Here is an 18813-nt window from a genome sequence, read left to right as displayed (position 1 = left end):
TTTGTTGTTAACAAGAATATCAAGTCCCCCACATTTACACTTGCCACTCTCTCTGCAGTCCCTATCCTCCCGAACAGTCTGAAAGCCGTCCACACTCATGTTGAACTCAGGGATGTCCTCGTGGAGCCATGTCTCCGTGAAACACATCACACTGCTCCCAAGGTACTCCCTCTGGGTCCTCACTTGAGCAGCTAGCTCGTCCATCTTGTTAGCCAGGGATCTCACATTCCCCATTGTGATGGAAGGCAAGTATGGCTTGTACCTCCTTTTCTCCACACATTGTTTTACTCCCACCCGGCATCCCCTGTATTTCCTCCTCAGTTCCTTGGGAATTTCTGATGTAACCCTGGCAAAGCCAGCCAGTCGGGGCGGTCGGAGCTCCAGCAGTTGATCCCTGGTTGTTGCAGTGCAGAGACAGAAACACAGTGAAAATGAATCTCCCCAATGAGGAAAGGGATAAAAAGTTTTCCCCACCACAATATGGTGTAATAAAATAACTAACTAACCAACCAAAAAACCCCAAAATAAATAGGGATTAAATAAGTAATTTAATTCCGGTAATTCTGGTCATTAATAATGGTAAGGCCGCATTTGGAATATTGTGAGCAATTTTGGGCTCCATATCTGAGGATGGATATGCTGGCTCTGGAGAGGGTCCAGAGGAACTTTACAAGAATGATCCGAGGAATGAGTAGGTTAACCTATGATAAGCGTTTATCGGCACTAGCCTGTACTCGCTTGAGTTTAGAATAATGAGGGGGGACCTCATTGAAACATACAGAATAGTGAAAGGCTTGGATTTAGTGGATGTAGCGAGGATGTTTCCACTAGTGGAAGAGTCTAGGACTAGAGGTCATAGCCTCAGAATTAAAGTCTGATCTTTTAGGAAGGAGATGAGGAGAATGGTGAATCTGTGGAATTCTTTGCCACAGAAGGCTGTGGAGGCTACGTCAGTGGATATTTTTAAGGCATAGATAGATTCTTGATGTGCAGGTGTCAGAGGTTATGATGAGAAGGCAGGAGAATGGGGTTAGGAGAGTGAGATCAGCCATGATTGAATGGCAGAGTAGACTTGACGGGCCGAGTGGGCTAATTCCACTCCTATCTCATATGACCTTATAGCATGCCACATAAAAGCGTTTCACCGTACCTCGGTACACGTGACAATTATAAACTAAATTAACTACAAAACTTTTCTTTAGAACTAAAATAATTAGGTATATGCAGTTTTAAATAGGGAAGAAAAAGATAGTAAGTTACATTTCACAAACCCATGTGCTGGGTTGGATGAGGGATTAAGTGATAAAACTAATAACAAGAAGCTAGAAGTCCTGTTTGCAAACAAAACTAAAACATTCCACCAAATATCCACCATCTGCATAAAATGCCCTGCAAAGAGTGCCTTGCTAGACAACAATCAAAAAGAAAACCTTCCATTCTCTTGCAAGGTTATGAAGTACCAAGGTCAAAGTGGCACAGACTCACTTTACTAAGAATATTATTTTCTACTGTAATTAAAAAAATACATTCTAACAGAAAGCAAAGATGGAAATTTACCCTTTCAGAATTCTGGACTCCCATGTACTCCAAGTAATCAAGAGGCAAGCCTTCACGGAATTCTACATCATCTTCTATTGCCAGGTCCAAGGCAGTTGGAAAAAGCTGTAACATACAGAAATTAAAGTCTATTTTAAAATGAAATGTGCCCATAAAGGTACTTCTGTTTCCGGAACTTTTATTTATACATAGTTACAAACTAGGGGTACTCAATACAGTGGTTACAATATTGAACTGATAATCCAGAAACTGGACCACAAGGGCCATGCCTATGTCAATAGACAAGTCACACGCGACCACAATTTCTGCAGAACAAATTCTGAAACACATAAAACAAGCAGCAAACATAAAGTCAACAGCAAATATCAGTAATAGTTGGATATGGTGTCTTTAATTTAGCCAATATCAACACACTCATCCCTCTGCTCTACAACACTCTACCTAAACTCAGATTACTCTGCTCCACAGCACTAGAGTCCTACCATGTGAAGGTCTTGCGCCCGTTTGACTTCCCAAAATGCAACACCTCGCACGTATCTGCATTAAATGCCATTAACTATTCCTCAGCCCAATAGCCCAACTGATCAAGATCCCGCTACAGTGCATTCAGAAATTATTCAGACCCCTTCAATTTTTCCACATTTTGTTACGTTACAGCCTTATTCTAAAATGGATAAAATTATTGTTTTTTATCATCAATCTACACACAATACCCCATAATAAAAAATCGAAAACAGGTGTTTGGAATTTTTTCCTAAGTAATTAAAAATAAATAACTGAAATATCACATTTACAGAAGTATTCAAAGCCTTTACTCAGTACTTTGTTGAGGCACCTTTGGCAGCGATTACAGCCTCAAGTCTTCATGGATATGACGCTACAAGCTTGGCACACCTGTATTTGAGTAATTTCTCCCACTCTTCGCTGCAGATCCTCTCAAGCTGTCAGGTTGGATGGGGAGCGTCGATGCACAGTTATTTTCAGGCCCCTCCAGAGGTGTTTCATTGGGTTCAAGTCCAAGCACTGGCTGGGCTACTCAAGGATATTCACTACTTGTCACGAAGCCACTCCTGCATTGTCTTGGCTGTGTGCTTAGTCGTTGTCCTGCTGGAAGGTGAACCTCCGCCCCTGTCAGTCCAGAACGTACTGGAGCAGTTTTCATCAAGGATCTCTCTGTACTTTGCTCCGTTCATCTTTCCCACGATCCTGAATAGTCTCCCAGTTCCTGCCACTGAAAAACATCCCCACAGCATGATGCTGCCACCACCCATGCTTCACCGTAGGTGTGGTATTGGCCAGGTGATGAGCGGTGCCTAGTTTCCTCCAGATGTGACGCTTGGCATTCAGGCGAAAAAGTTCAATGTTGGTTTCATCAGACCAGAGAATCTTGTTTCTCATGGTCTGAAAGTCCTTTAGGTGCCTTTTGGCAAACTCCAAGCGAGCTGTCATGTGCCTTTTATTGAGGAGTGGCTTCCGTCTGGCCACTACAATAAAGGCCTGATTGGTGGGGTGCTGCAGATATAGTTGTCCTTCTGGAAGGTTCTCCCATCTCCACTGTAGGAGCCATTAAGCTTAGGTCAGTATATTATAGTGTCTAATGTTTTTTGTTTTTTATCTGTTTGTACTTGTATAGGTGCGATTTAATATGTAGAGGGGTGTGTCTACTTTGGAGGAGACTAGCGCAGACTCAGATTTGAGTTTTAGATTGTCTCTAAGGATGTGAAAGCTAACAATTTTTACCAGGTCTCACGAACACACGGGACGCCACACTCTTATATGATTTATATGCCATGAATGGAACAGCTATTGAGAATGGAAAGTTATATTATTTCTTTGTTATGTATTACTTCAATAAAGACAAATTAATCAAGAAGCAACGTCTGGAAATTTTGTTTAGCTATCATAAGAGTTTGGTGAGTGCGTAAATTATAGCTCCATCACATTCTCAAGAAGTAATGGCTATCGAAGTTGGATTTTGAGAAGGTATAGAAACTGCCATTTCAAAATAAGTAAAAACTGTTCTTAAGAGTGGAGTTAAGTAAAAACCGTGGCGCTACGAGTGGAGTGAACGTAAGAAGAAAGCTGAATCTCTATGGGTGAGATTAGAGCTTGAAGCATGGAACAAAGAATCTGCCCGTCGTAAGCAAATTAACATGGTCAGGACCTGGGTCATCAGAAGAACGAAGATTGAAGACTTCATTCCTGAGTACCGTGAGTAAGACGGCTTTGGCACATTTGAAAGTCAACTTTCTTTCACGACAGAATTTTTAAAGCTAAAGTCTGCAGTAATAGCCTGCAAAATTATTGAAAACAGCCTCGAGAAGCTTGTTTATGGTAACTAGAAGATAAGGTATGAGCACCAGAGCAGGTGTTGACCTTGAGAATCTCAATTTTTGTTTTTCAACCAAGATGATGTTATGAATTTCTACAAGATACGGCGTGCTCAAGCTGGAGATTATTTACAATAGATACTGGGTAAGAAGACTTCGTAACCTTGGAATTAATGATGTTTTTTCAAGACCAGTTGTTTTGAATTCTTACGGATGTTTATAGAACACTGCGATTAAGGATTTACTCGTTATGGAGCCAGCAGGTAAGTATGAAGAAGAATCGCCACAGGAGGGAGATATGGAGCAAGAATCGAGAAGATATGAAAGGAGAGTTACCAAGCTCACTGAAAAAGTTACCTGGAAAAATGCCAGAAGGACAGAGACAAACTGTGGAAGCAGGTTATCAAGTCGATTGAATACCAGAGGGAACTAATGGAATCAGAAGAGAATGCGAGGAAAGTACAGGCCAATCTGGAACAATTACTCGACCTCTGCGGTGAAGTTGGAGAAAAGCAACTATCTGGGGAAGAATGTGAATGGCATATTCAGTAGCATCGAGTGAGAACAAATGTTTTCCTCAGTTTCATGGAAGAGGTGGAGAAGTGGTCGTCAGAAATGATGGCACAAACATTACGCTCTACAGTGGGAGAAGCTATGCCACAAGGTGCTGAAATGGAAGAAGAAATTAGACCCCAAGATAGTATTTCAAATGTCCCAACATGAAGATCAAGACATAAACTGGTTCTGTAGCCAGTTCAACCACAAGGGTCTCTGCTCGCATGGAAGCTGAAGCAATTATGGCTGCTCTTTTGCTACAAGCTGCAGTTTTGGTGAAAAAGCATGAGATTGAAGCACAGGAAGAACAGTTGAGAGAGGCTGAGGCACATGCGGAACAGACGAAGAGAGAGGTTGAGGAACAGATAAGGCAGTTAAGTAGAGAGAAGGAACAGTTGGAACTGGATACAAAGTTGGAAGAAGCCAGGGCGAAGATTGAGATACTGGAAGGTCAAGGTTTAAGGTGTGGTTCGAAAGCGTCTTGGAAGAAAAGTTCCTTAATAGGGAAAGGAGCGGCTAAGCTGTAAAAAAGCAGCTAAATTAAATCAACAGCCAGAGAATATCTGGTCTTGTGACTTAGAACACGTACCGACGAGGTGGATGAGCCAAGGAACTTCATCTCAGCAACAGGGTGCTAGACCGAAGCAAACAACTTATGGGATGTCTGTTGGTGCTCGTGATAAGCCAGCAACTCGCCACTCTTCTCAGAGGCCTAATGTACAGGATCAAATGAGCCAAGATTGGCACAAGCCTGTTCACCATACATCTGTTCCCAACCAGGGATTTCAACAAGAATTCTGTGAATTGGTAAGGAATCAAACAAAAATCAGCAAGCTGATAGCTCTACAGAATCTTTCTTCCACCTTACCTCCAATGGAAATTCCTAAGTATGATGGTGATCCTTTGCAATATGAAAGTTTCATAATAGCGTTTGAGGAAGGAGTGGAAATGAAAACTATTAATCAAAGAGATCGCTTACGATTTCTGGTCAATACACAAGCGGATATTCAAACTTGCTTGTTAAAAGTTGTCGACATTTGCCTGGAGATGAAGGCTATTGAATGGCAAGAGAATTACTAAAAGAACATTTTGGTAATGAACAGAGGATTGCTAATGCGTACATGAAGAAGACCTTTGCTTGGTCAGTTATCAAGCCAGAAGATGTGAAGGCAATGCATGAGTTTGCGATATTTCTTAGAGGTTGTTGTAGCTCGATGAGAAATCTCAACGACACGGAAGAAATGAATGTTGTCAGTAATGATCAGCCATGATCATATTGAATGGCGGTGCAGGCTCGAAGGGCGGAATGGCCTACTCCTGCACCTATTTTCTATGTTTCTATGTTAATATGAAGACTATCATTCTAAAACTGCCCAATAGGCAAAAAGGTGGAGGGATAAAGCAGGTCTGATACTGGAAAATTAGAATCGCGAAGCCATGCTTCCTGATCTGGTGAATTTCATAGAAAGGGAAGTACGGTTAATGTCAAATCTACGCCATGGGAGTATTCAAGATCCTAAACCAATTGTATCTATCAAAGGTTCTACTTTTACAAGAAAAAAAGATCAGGACATAAAGAAAGCAGTTTTGCAACCGCTGTAATGCCTGTAGAAGTGACAGGTGGAATGAAAGGAGATGCATCCATTAAGCAAAAAGGGTTCTGTTTGTCATGTGATGAAGTTGGTCACACCATAAGGTGGTGTCGAAAATTCAAGGAGAAGGGATATAAAGCCAAGATGGACTTCTTAAAGGAGAAGGTAATCTACTTTGGATGTTTGAAGACAGGACACATGGCTAGAGACTGCAAGAGTCGTATAACTTGTAAGAAGTGCAAACAAGATCATCCTGAATTACTTCACACTGAACAGAAGAATACGGAAAAGAAGCCAGAGCAAATAGAACAGAAGGAGAAGCCAGCTACTAGTGATGCTGTTACCTCACCTCAAATAAATGCGCATATTGGGGCCGGTGTAGAAACCTGTATTTTCTCCATCTTACCAGTAAAGGTAAGGAACAGAAAGATGAATACAGTGTTGCAAACATATGCTTTTTTGGATCATGGAAGTTCGGCTACCTTTTGCACAGAAAGCATGATGAGAAGGCTGGACATCGCAGGAGAAAAGACTAAGATTCTATTGCGTACAATAAATAAAGAGAAATGCTGCGATAGTCATCATATTACAAGTATGGAAATATCTAGTCTGGATGAAGAAAAATGTATACAAATATCTGATGTATTTACATATGAGACCATGCCGGTTTCTTATCTAAATATACCCAAGCAAGACTTGAAACAATGGCTTTACTTGAGGGATGTCAAGATACCTAAACTAAATTCAGGTATCAACCTACTTATTGGAATGAATGCTTTGAAGGCATTGGAACCTAAAGAGTTTGTCAGCAATCAAGGCGACGGACCATTTGCTGTGAGAACCCTACTCGGATGGGTTGTCTATGGCTCTTTGAGAAGAAACAACAAAGGCGGGAATAAGAATAACTTCCCTGCTGCTGCTGTCAATCGAATATCTACTGTAAAATTAGAAGAGCTATTTATCAAGCAATACAATCACGACTTCAATGGAAAAAACCAGCATGGAATCAGAAGAAATGTCCAGAGAGGAGATAAAGTTCTTGGATATTATGAATCAATCAGTAAAGATGATAGAAGGACATTATTGTATAAACTTACCTTTCAAACAAGAAAGGATGAATCCGCCAAATAATCGTAACATTGCAGAGCAGCGCACCCAGAATTTGAAACGCAAATTTGGCAAGAATACAAAATTTCATGATGAATACACATCTTTCCGAAAGGAAATGATTGACAATGATTAGGCCGAAATGGTACCAACAGACCAGCTGAATCGAAGTGATGGAGAGCTTTGGTATATTCCACTCCATGGGGTGTAACACTCAAAGAAAGGGACCTTGAGGGTGGTCTTTGACTGTGCTGCAGTCTTCAAAGGAACATCGCTTAACTGTCAACTACTACAGGGTTTGGACCTTACCAACTCACTCATTGGAGTTCTTATTAAATTCAGCCAAGAACCAGTTGCTTTGATGGCTGATATTAAAGCAATGTTTCATCAAGTCAAAGTATCAGAAAAGCATATTGACTATTTGCGATTCCTTTGGTGGCCTGATGGTGATGCACAACAAGATCTCGTTGAATATCGGATGAAGGTACATCTCTTTGGAGCAGTGTCATCACCAAGTTGTGCAAACTTTGCATTAAGGAAGACCGCAGAGGACAATAAAGCTCACTTTCCAGAAGAAATGACAAACACAGTAAAGAACAACTTTTATGTGGATGATTGTTTAAAATCCATGTCTTCGGAGCAGGACGCAATTCAAATGGTAAAACATCTGACATCCCTCTGCAATAAGGGAGGATTCAGGCTATCAAAGTGGATCAGCAACAGCCGTGTTGTGTTGGAAAGCATTCCACTAGATAACAGAGCCAAGGAGACCAGAGAGTTGGATTTGGACAAAGACAATCTGCCAATGGAAAGAGCACTGGGACTGCACTGGTGTGTTGAAGCAGATGTGTTCAAGTTCAGAATCTCGATTCAAGAGCGATCAAGTACAAGAAGGTGTATCCTCTCCGTGATTGGTTCTGTTTACGACCCTTTAGGATTTCTTGCACCATTTACACTGTCAGCCAAGTTGATTTTGCAGGATCTCTGTAAGGAAAAACTTGGATGGGATGAGGGTATAACATAAACCTTCTCTCGGCGATGGACAGAGTGGTTAGCAGATCTCAACAAGATCTCAGAATTCAAAGTGGACCAATGCATGAAGTCTACAAATTTTGGTCAAATTAGATATACACAGCTGCATCACTTTTTAGACGCAAGTGAAAGTGACTACAGTACTGTTTCATATCTAAGACTGGAAAACAACAAAGTGCATGTTGCATTCTTAATGGGAAAAGCCAGAGTGGCACCATTGAAGCAAATGACGATTCCCAGAATAGAACTTACAGCTGCATTCTTAGCTGTTAAAATTGACATAGTCTTATGAAGGGAACTACCGCTTCTGCTGGAAGAATCTATCTTCTGGGATGATAGTACTACAGTGCTTAAGTACTTCAACAACAATTTTCTAATGTTTGTAGCAAACAGAATATCTTATGTAAGGAGTGCTACCAATATATCACAGTGGAAATATGTTAACACAAAGGAAAATCCTGCAGATGAAGCTTCTAGAGGACTAACAACAGACACTTCTTAAGCAATAAAAGATGGTTCAAGGGACCAGAGTTTCTCTGTAAGGCAGACGGAGAATGGCCAAAGCTTGAACTGGGATTGGAAATCTCTGCTAATTATCCGGAAATTAAACAAGACATCACAGTGAATGTTATTGTTGAGAATTCATCGGACTCAACAAACTATTTAATTACCCATTTTTCATCATGGTACAAGTTGATGACTGGGGTGGCTTGGTTTCTTAAAGCCAAAACAAGGTTATCGAAAAAGGAAAGAGATTACTGAAGGTATCTTTGAAAAGGATCCTGATAAACTCAAGGAAAAGGTTGAAAAGAAGATGCAAGACTTCAAGGCATCGTACCACGTCCAGGGATTACATCTTGAGGATCTTCTCAGGGCAGAAAAGGCAATTATCTCTTTCTGTCAAAGACAAAGAAGAGACAGCAACATTGAAAGCTGGTGTTCATGGTGTCAAAAGAAGCAGTCATTTGTATAGGCTTGATCCGGTTGTATAAGCTTGATCTGGAAGGACTTCTGAGAGTCGCCTGACTGGACTAGCGATGCCTGAAGAGGCTAAGCATCCGACTTTCATATTTCAACATTACTATTACGACATATCCATGAACAGATCGGACATGGAGGAAGAAATCACAAGCTGTCGCAACTTCATAAGAAATATTGGATTATCAAATCTAAAGGGCCTGTCCCACTGACGCGACCTATCAGCGACTTTCTTCGACCTTCAAGCTCGAGGGCACTCGCCTGAAAAACCTTGAGATGGATCGACTGTCAGCGATGAAACCGCGAGCTGGATCGACCGACAGCACGCACACACACACATCGTAAAGGCGGGGGCCAGGGAAAGCGAGGGAGCGCTGTCTGAAATTCGGGCACTCCAAAGCTGCGGAGTGTGTTCGATCGTCCCGACATCGGAGTTTGGATCATCCCGACGAGAAGGCCTGTACATCGGGCTGTCCATAGTGGCGACTACGGATGGTTCATGGCCCAGCCCACGGATGAGCAAAGGAGGAGGACTGACTGAACTTTGTTGCCTTCCACCACAGTGAAGAATGCTGTGGTGGAAATTTGTGTTAAATTCTATTGTGTATTGTGTGTTCTTTTTTAAGTGTATCACTGCTGGCAAATTCATTTCACTGCACCTTCGGGTGCTGTGACGAATAAAATTGCCTTAGAGGATTTTACCTGGTAAACCTCCATTCACAGATGTAGGAGTAGATTACTTTGGTCCTATAGAAGTCAAGAGGACGAAGTCTTGTGGAAAGATATGGTGTAATCTTCACTTGCATGGCAAGCAGAGCAGTACATCTTGAAGTTGCATCTACACATGACACTTCCTGTATTCATGCATTACGAAGATTTATCTGTCGACGAGGTCAAGTTTTATCATTAAGATCAGATAATGGTACGAATTTTGTTGGAGCAGAAAGAGAATTGAGAGAAGCATTTAAAGGCTTAAATCAGAATAAGGTTCAGAGTGTTTTGCATCAGAAAGGGATAGAATGGAATTTTAATCCTCCTGCGGGATCCCATCACGGCAGTGTTTGGGAACGATTGATCTGCATGGTTCGAAATGTGCTACGCTCTGTTCTTAAACAAGTTCTGGATGATGAAGGATTGCAAACTTTATTTTGTGAAATTGAAGCAATTTTAAATGATCGACCCATTATCAAGAGTTCTGATGATCCGAGTGACCTGTAAGCACTTACACCAAATCATATTCTTCTGTTGAAAACCAATCCAATACTACCACCTGGGCTCTTTGTGAAGGAAGATTTGCATATTAGACGCAGATGGAGACAAGTACAATATATGGCAGATCTTTTTTGGAAAAGGTGGACACAAGAATACTTGCCTCTAATCCAAGAACGACAACGATGGTTGAGAGTAAAAAAATTTATTCCACGCAATATCGTTTTGGTGGTTGATTCTACTGCACCACGAGGTTCTTGGATGATGGGAAGGATACTGGAGATCATGCCAGACGTTAAAGGTTTGGTGCGTACGGTACGACCAGACTAAAAACAACGTCTTGGTAAGACCAATAACCAAGATATGTCTGCTTCTAGAAGGCGAAGGTGAAGATAAAATAATAGCTAAAGAAGTCTGAGTGCTAATATATAGTACATATTACTTTTGTTTTTGATGTATGTTAAGCTTTTATAGCTCCTTTTTATTTTAATGTTTATTGGTAATTGCTTCGTTATATGCGTAGAACAATTAGGGGGCGGTATGTAGGAGCCATTAAGCTTAAGTCAGTATATTATAGCCATGTCTAATATTTTTAGTTTGTTATCTGTCTGTACTTTTATGTGGGATTTGATATGTAGAGGGGTGTGTCTACTTGAATTGAATTGAATGCCTTTATTGTCATTCAGACCTTACGGTCTGAACGAAATTTTGTGCCTGCAGTCATACAATCATACAATAATAACAATAAACACAAATTTGGAGGAGACTAGCGCAGACTCATAGATTTGAGTTTTAGTTTGTCTCGAAGGATGTGTAGCCTAACAAATTTACCACAATCTCACGATCACAGGAGACACGGGAGACACAGGAGACACGGGACGCCACACTCTTATATGATTTATTTGCCATGAATGGAACAGCTATTGAGAACGGAAAGTTATAAGTTATTTCTTTGTTATGTATTACTTCAATAAAGACCAATTAATCACGAAGCAACGCCTAGAGAATTTGTTTTGCTATCATAAGAGTTCAGTAAGTGCGTAAATTATAGCTCCATCACATTCTCGAGAAGTAATGGTTATCGAAGTTGGACTTTGAGAAGGTATAGAAACTGCCGTTACATCCACAGTCTTGGTGGTTCCAAAGTTCTTCCATTTAAGAATGACGAATGCCACTGTGCTCTTCGGGAGGCTGCAGAAATTGTTTTATACCCTTCCCCAGATCTGTGTCTTGACATAATCCTGTCTCGGAGGTCTACAGATAATTCCTTCGTCTTCATGGCTTGGTTTTTGCTCTGACATGCACTGTCAACTGCGGGAGCTTATATAGACAGGTGTGTGCCTTTCCAAATCATGTCCAATCAATTTAATTTACCACTGGTGGACTCCAATCAAGTTGTAGAAACATCTCAACAATAATCAATGGAAACAGGATGAACCTAAGCTCAATTTTGAGTGTCATAGCAAAGGGTCTGAATACTTATGTAAATGTGATATTTCAGTTAATTATTTTTAATTACTTTGCAAAACACCTGTTTTCACTTCTTCATTCTGGGGTATTGTGTGAAGATTGATGATAAAAAAAGAAAGAATTTACTCCATTTTAAAATAAGACTGTAATGTAACAAAATGTGGAAAAAGTGAAAGGGTCTGAATACTTTCTGAATGCAGTTTTCTATTTTGATAACCATCTTCACTATCTACAATCCCACGTGGACACTACGTGGGAGCTCGCAAAAATTAGATGGCTTGCAAAAATGGCCGCACGAGCAGTAGCGCACTGCTATCGATAAATAAACCAGTGGTCATAAAGAATTGCTGACATAAATGCGAGAATTGTTTACACAAATCGGCTATTACGCAAGTTGGAGAATGATTGTACTTATAAAATCTCTTCCTTCAGTTCCTTAGCATCCACGTCTTTCTCCATTGTAAATATGCACCAGAAATATTCATTTAATACCTCGCCCATTTTCTGTGCCTCCACATAGATGAACTCATTGCTATTTATGGGTCTTTATTTTCTCCGTTTACTCTTCTTCCCTTACAATCTATTTGGATTTTCCTTTCCTTATCTGCCAAAGCTTTATCATGCCCCCTTTTTGTCCTCCTGATTTCCCTCTTAAGTGTACATCTATTCTCAAGGTTGTATAGGAGTGTAATATATGGTGTAGAACTCTATGAACTCGAGTCTCGCTGGTGATACGAAGTAGTGACTCTGCTGACTGTGCCACTGTCAACCAAAGTAGGTTGAGAATTGATTAATGGAAAGTTATGACTAGGAGTAGATTGGTCTTTCTAAGGTTGGCAAGTTGTAACATGACTCCCACTCTAAATCTGCACTAAAGATGAAGCTAACGTTTCAGTTGGTTGATGACACCAAAATAGATACACGAGGTAGGATGAGGTCGCAACGAGGCTTCAAACAGTCGGGACCAGCTGCGTGAGTGGGTTACATCGTAACTCTAGATAATAACGTGGAAAAATGTGAGGATTTCCACTTTGTAAAAGATACAGAATGCCAACTCTTTTTTTGAATGATGAGCTAGGGAAATGGTGATGTTCAAAGGACATCCTTGCATACCAGCCACAGAAAGTTAAAATGCAGATACAGTGGTCTGTTCGGAAAACAATCAGTAGGTTGGCCTTTTTGGCAAGAATTGAGATGCCTTACTATAATTTGGATGGCACATTTAGCACAGCCACTGGCTGTCAACACCAGAGACCCGTGATCAATTCTGACCTGTATGGCCAGGGTGCAGTCTGTGTTGAGTTGGCACGTTCTCCCTGTGACTATTTGGATTCTCCCGGGTGCTCCAGTTTACTTCCATATCCCCAGTATAAATTGTGTGTGTGATTGTGTGATTGTTTTGAGTGTTTGGGTGAGTGTGTGTGTGTGTGTGGGTGTGTGTGTGTGTGTGTGTGTGTGTGTGTGTGTGTGTGTGTGTGTGTGTGTGTGTGTGTGTGTGTGTGTGTGTGTGTGTGTGTGTGTGTGTGTGTGTGTGTGTGTGTGTGTGTGTGTGTGTGTGTGTGTGTGTGTGTGTGTGTAAGTGATAACATCTGGAGTTGCGGGTAGATTAATAAGCATATGCAGATAATTCAAATAAGGGCAAAATATAGGGTTAGTTTAATAGGTGGATGGTGAGATATGGAGGGTATATCAAATGAAGAATCATTGAGTAGGCTCGGGTTCTGACCTCTTGAGATCAGAAGACGCACTCAGAAAAAATACAAAATAGTTTAGTTTAGTTTAGAGACATAGTGTGGAAACAATCCCTTCAGCCCAACAAGTCCGCACCAACCAACAATCACCAGTACACTGGTTCTATCCTGCACACTATGGCAATTTACAAAAAGCCAATTATCCTACAAACCTGCATAAGTGGGAGGAAAACCAGAGCACCCGGAGTGGTCACAGGGAGAACATACTAACTCTGTACAGACAGCACCTGTAGTCAGGATAAAATACTTAGAAGGCTCAACAGGGTAGACATGGGGAAGATAGCTTCAGTAACTAGGGGTCGGACACCTAAGGCTCAGATAGGGATAAATTTCATCAGATGATGGTGTTTCTTTGTAATTCTCAAGCCCAGGAACTGTGCAGGATGAGTTTTTGATTGCAATCGAAACTGGTATAAAATTTTGGTTTAGTTTAGTCTAGTCTAGTTTAGAGGTATGATGTGAAAACAGGCCCTTTGCCTCATCGAGTCCGCACTGACCAGCGATCTCCGCATATTAACATTATCCTACACACACTTGGGACAATTTTACATTCATACCAAGCCAATGAACCTACAAACCTGTACGTCTTTAGAGTGTGGGAGGAAACCAAAGATCTTGGGGAAAACCCACGCGGTCACGGATAGAGCGCACAAACTCCATGCAGACAGCACCCGTAGTTGGGATCGAACCAGAGTCTCTGGTGCTGCAAGTGCTGTAAGGCAGCAACTCTACTGCTATGCCACCGTGCCACCCAAGGTGGTTACTCCACATTTGGTGTGCAGTTCTGGTGGCTGTACTACAATAAGGATATGGAGGCTATGGATAGGGTGTAGAAGAGATTTACCAGGATGTTAGAAATAAGAAACAGATGTCGGTGTACAAAAAAAGACACAAAACGCTCAAGTAACTCAACGGATTAGGCAGCATCTGCGGAGAACATGGATAGACGACATTTCGGATCGGGACCCTTCTTCAGGCTGATTGTGGGGGGCGGGGAATGAAAGCTGGTAGGGAGGAGAGCAGGACAAAGCTTGGCAGATTGTACATTGTTAGAGGTGAAGTGGGTTTTTTGATAGGCAGATGGTTGGACAAGGCTAGAGAAGCAATGGCAGAAGGTGTGAGACAAAAGTGTGGAAGAGTTGCTAATTGGGAAGTTAGAGGAATGATGTAGGTGGAAGGGGAGGGTGAGGAGAGAAATAGATGCAAACCCAGGTGAGGCACAGGGTTGAAGGGTGGGATGGGGACAGAGGAGAAAGGGCTGTACATGGGAGAGGAAGGGGGAGAGGGTGGGCTATATAGTTACCTAAAATTTCAAGATTTTAATGTTCATACCAGGATGTTGCTGGTTTAGAGGGTATTTGCTACAAGCAGAGATTGAACAATCTTGGATTGATTACTCTGGAGCGTCGAAGGCTGAAGGGTGACTTGGCAGTATATAAAATGATGAGAGGCATAGACAGGGTTGATAGAATATTTTTTCCCAGGATGGAAATATCCAACACCAGAGATTTAAAAGGAGAGAGGGAAGGTTTAAAGGGGATTTATGTGGCAAGTTTTGTTTTTTTTTTTACACACACACAGTGTGCCTGTAATGTGCTGCCAGAGGAAGTAGTGGAAACAGATACAATAACAACGTTTAAGAGACATTTAAACAGACACGTGAAGAGGCAGGGAATTGAGGAATATAGACTGTGCAGGCTGATGCGCAGTTTAAATTGGCATCATGGTGGGCTCAGGGATCCTGTCCTGTACTGTTCTATGTTCAGTGCTTGATAGATTTCTGGACATTGAAGGAATAAAGGGACATGGGAACAGAATAGGTTAATTTTAATAGATCAGCCATGGTCCTGTTTGATTGCAGTGAGGGGCTAACGTTTCTTTCATACTTGTGTCATGTCTTCACCTTGATATTGTATGCAAATAAATAATCATGAAATAAAAAGCTATATATAAAAAATATTTCAATCAGTATTGCTCTTAATTTAAGACATCTTCAAAAGTATTGAATCTGTATTCACTAAACTGAATTTTATACTTTGCGTAACCTGGCCTCAACAAATTCAGGGCGATTGAAGATCAAGAAAATTAATGTTGTAGTAGCTGATTGTGACCACTTGGGGCTGCTCCAACACACATAGAATCACTACTATAATCTTACCTGTCTGCGGGTTGGTGCAAATCTTGCTGGAAAAATAAATTAATGCCAAAATTAACATGCAAATCACACAGCAATTTCAGGAAATTGAGGTTATTCCATGAATTACTAATCTCCAGGATTTGCTGGTTAATTTATGTAATCTATTTCATAAAAATGGTATCTCATCTTTAACCGCCTTACTATTTCTAAATATTTGCCAGATTTGCACATTAATTACATATTAAGCTTGCAGCAGAAAGTTAAAAGCACAAGTCACCTTCCAACAATTTTGATAACTGTTTAATGCAAAGCCAATCCCTTGCTCTAGGGCACAAAGTGAACACTGTTCAATTTCATTCTATAAACATCTTATTTAAGATTACATCTTTAACTTGTCCTTCCTAACTCTGTTTACGCAATCTTTCATTTGAACTCCTTTGGAATATCATTTCACTTGAAGTTGCCAACTCTAATTCTGCTGCTTCTTAAATCTAAGTGGTTAAGAGTTCTATTGCTCAACTGTGTTCAATCCTGACCTTTGATGCTAAATGAAGAAGTTTGTCATGCTGTAACCAGCCCCCATGATGGAGCAATCATTGTGGAAAATAAATTTCTTCAAGCAGGTACTATTCAACCTATCTCAGAAAATGATTACCATTCTCGAGCCTATAGTGTGCATGTAAAATGTGCCAATGGGTCATTCTCACCCCCAGCAGATTCAATTGGCTGATTAGCTGTGAAGTAGAGGAAATTTAGGATACTCAGAGGGAGAGGGTTATTTGGAAAAATTGGCTATGTACAACACTTCTAAATAAATATCACAAGTATCCACCTACTTTACGTAGCATATCTCCCCAAGAGTTATTCTGGTAAGTTGAAATGGTGATGTGGAGCGAATGTGCTTCTGATGAACAATTTGCTTGGTGGATAAAGCCTCTTGGAAAATAAAGCAGGTCCCCAGCTTCAAGTAGGGCATCCATAATAGGAACGCCCAACTCCTGCTGATTAAAGTTACCTGGGCAAGACAACACAGATTCATAATTACTTCCGGTAATTGTGGACAGTCATACAGTTCAAAATACCTGCACAACACAATAAAATGAAGAGAAACTGAATACAACTTTTTGAATGTACTCACGGCTTGGAAGACTTGGAAGAATTTCTTCAGCTGATCTGTGAATATGAATGAAATGATTTTGGCACCAAAAAGTGTGACTTACATTATTTACAACAAAAATAAAAAATAACAAAATAGTGCAAATGCACAATATTTTACGTTAGAAATTCAAAATAAAAACAGAAAATGCTAGAACTATTCAGCTGTTTAAATTGCATATATAGAGCGGGAAACTGATGAAATTTCAGATCGATGGCCTTTTGTCAATGCCAAGTAGCTAGATAGGGCTCTTAAAGATAGCGGAGTCAGGGGATATGGGGAGAAGGCAGGAACGAGGTACTGATTGGGGATTATCAGCCATAATCACATTGAATGGCGGTGCTGGCTCGAAGGGCCGAATGGCCTACTCCTGCACCTATTGTCTATTGTAATAGTTTAGTTTATTATTGTCATGTATACTGAGGTATATTGAAAAGCTTTTTGTTGTGTGCTATCCAGTCAAAGACTATACATGATTGCAAACAAGCCATCCACATAAAAGGTAATACATTTAACGCAAATTCAATAAAAGATAACTCAAATGAGGTAGATGGGAGGTCAGGACCACACTCTAGCTGGTGAGAAGACAGTTCAGCTGCCTGATAACAGCTGGGAAGAAACTGTCCCTGAACCTGGAGGTAAGCATTTTCAAACTTCTGTACCTATTGCCTGATGAGATAGGCGTGAAGAGGGGGTGACTGGGGTGAGACTCATTCTTGATTATGTTGGTGGTCTTTAAGGAAGTGTGAGGTATAGATGGAGTTAATGGAAGTGAGGTTGGTTTGCGTGATGGGCTGGGCTATGTCCACAACTCTCTGCAATTTTTTGCGGTCTTGGATGAGCTGTTCCGAATCCATGCTGTGATGCATCCTGATAAAATATTTTCTACGGCGCATTTGTAGAAGTTGGTGACAGTTGTTGGGGATATGCTAAACTTCTTAAGCCTTCTAAGAAAGGCGAGGCATTGTAGTGCTTTCTTGGCCATAACTTCGATTAGGCTGGTCCAGGACAAGTGGCTGGTGATATTTCTTGCTGGGAACTTGATGTTTTTGGCCATCTCTACTTCGGCGCCATCAATGTACAGCAGGGTGTGTGTACTGCTTCGCTTCCTAAAGTCAATCACAATCTCCTTTGTCTTGCTGACATTGAAGGGAAGGTTGTTGCCTTGGTACCAGGTTATGAGGTGCTCAATCTCCTTCCTCTATTCCGTCTCATGATTATTTCATAACTGGCTCACTACGGGGGTGCCGTCTGCAAACTTGTAAATTGGGTTGGATTGGTATTTGGCTGCACAGTCATGAAGGTATAAGGAGTAGAGGGCTGAGAACGATTCCTGGTGGGGTACCAGTATTGAGAATTATCATAGAAGATCATTTGTCACTTATTCTCACTGATTGTGGTCTATTGGTCTGGACTTCAAGGATCCAGTTGCAGAGGTCAGTGTTGACTCAAGGTTCCATGAGTTTGTAGAAAATTGTGGTTTGGATAATGGTATTGAAAACAGAGCTGTAGTCTTTGAATAGGAGTCTGAAGTAGGTGTCTTTCTTATCCAGGTGTTCCAGGTATGAGTATAGGGCCAGTGAGATGGCATATGCTGTGGACCTGTTGTGGCAGTAAGCAAACTGCAATGGATCAAGGCTACTTGGTAGGCTGGATTTAATATGTACCATAACCAGCCTCTCATAGCACTTCATGATGGTGGATCTCAAGGCCAATGACAGTGGTCATTAAGACATGCAATCTTGCTTTTAGTTTAGTTTATTTAATTTAGAGATACAGCGCGGAAACAGGCCCTTTGGCCCACTGAGTCCCCACCAACAAGCAATCCCCGCACATTAACACAATCCTACACACTCTGGCCAATTTATACGTATAAGAAGCCAATTAACCTACAAACCTGTACGTCTTTGGAGGGTGGGATGAAACCAAAGATCTTGGA

General features: G+C 41.1%; 1 protein-coding gene across 2 annotated transcripts in view; it reads right to left on the bottom strand.

The window, feature by feature from the left end:
* riox1 (ribosomal oxygenase 1) overlaps nucleotides 1-18813 on the bottom strand; it is a 70068-nt gene that overhangs the window by 14013 nt on the left and 37242 nt on the right. For both annotated transcript variants that reach the window (XM_033025834.1, XM_033025835.1), the window contains exons 8-10: nucleotides 16857-16891; nucleotides 16555-16733; nucleotides 1558-1662 (exon numbers count right to left, since the gene is read on the bottom strand). In XM_033025834.1, coding sequence (XP_032881725.1) covers nucleotides 1558-1662; nucleotides 16555-16733; nucleotides 16857-16891 — 319 coding nt within the window. The remainder of the gene's footprint in view (nucleotides 1-1557; nucleotides 1663-16554; nucleotides 16734-16856; nucleotides 16892-18813) is intronic.

The sequence above is a fragment of the Amblyraja radiata genome, chromosome 8, assembly GCF_010909765.2.
Source record: "Amblyraja radiata isolate CabotCenter1 chromosome 8, sAmbRad1.1.pri, whole genome shotgun sequence".
NCBI classification, from domain to species: Eukaryota; Metazoa; Chordata; class Chondrichthyes; order Rajiformes; family Rajidae; genus Amblyraja; species Amblyraja radiata.
The sequence above is the reverse complement of the archived record's forward strand: the minus strand, read 5'-3'. Positions and strand labels throughout refer to the sequence as shown.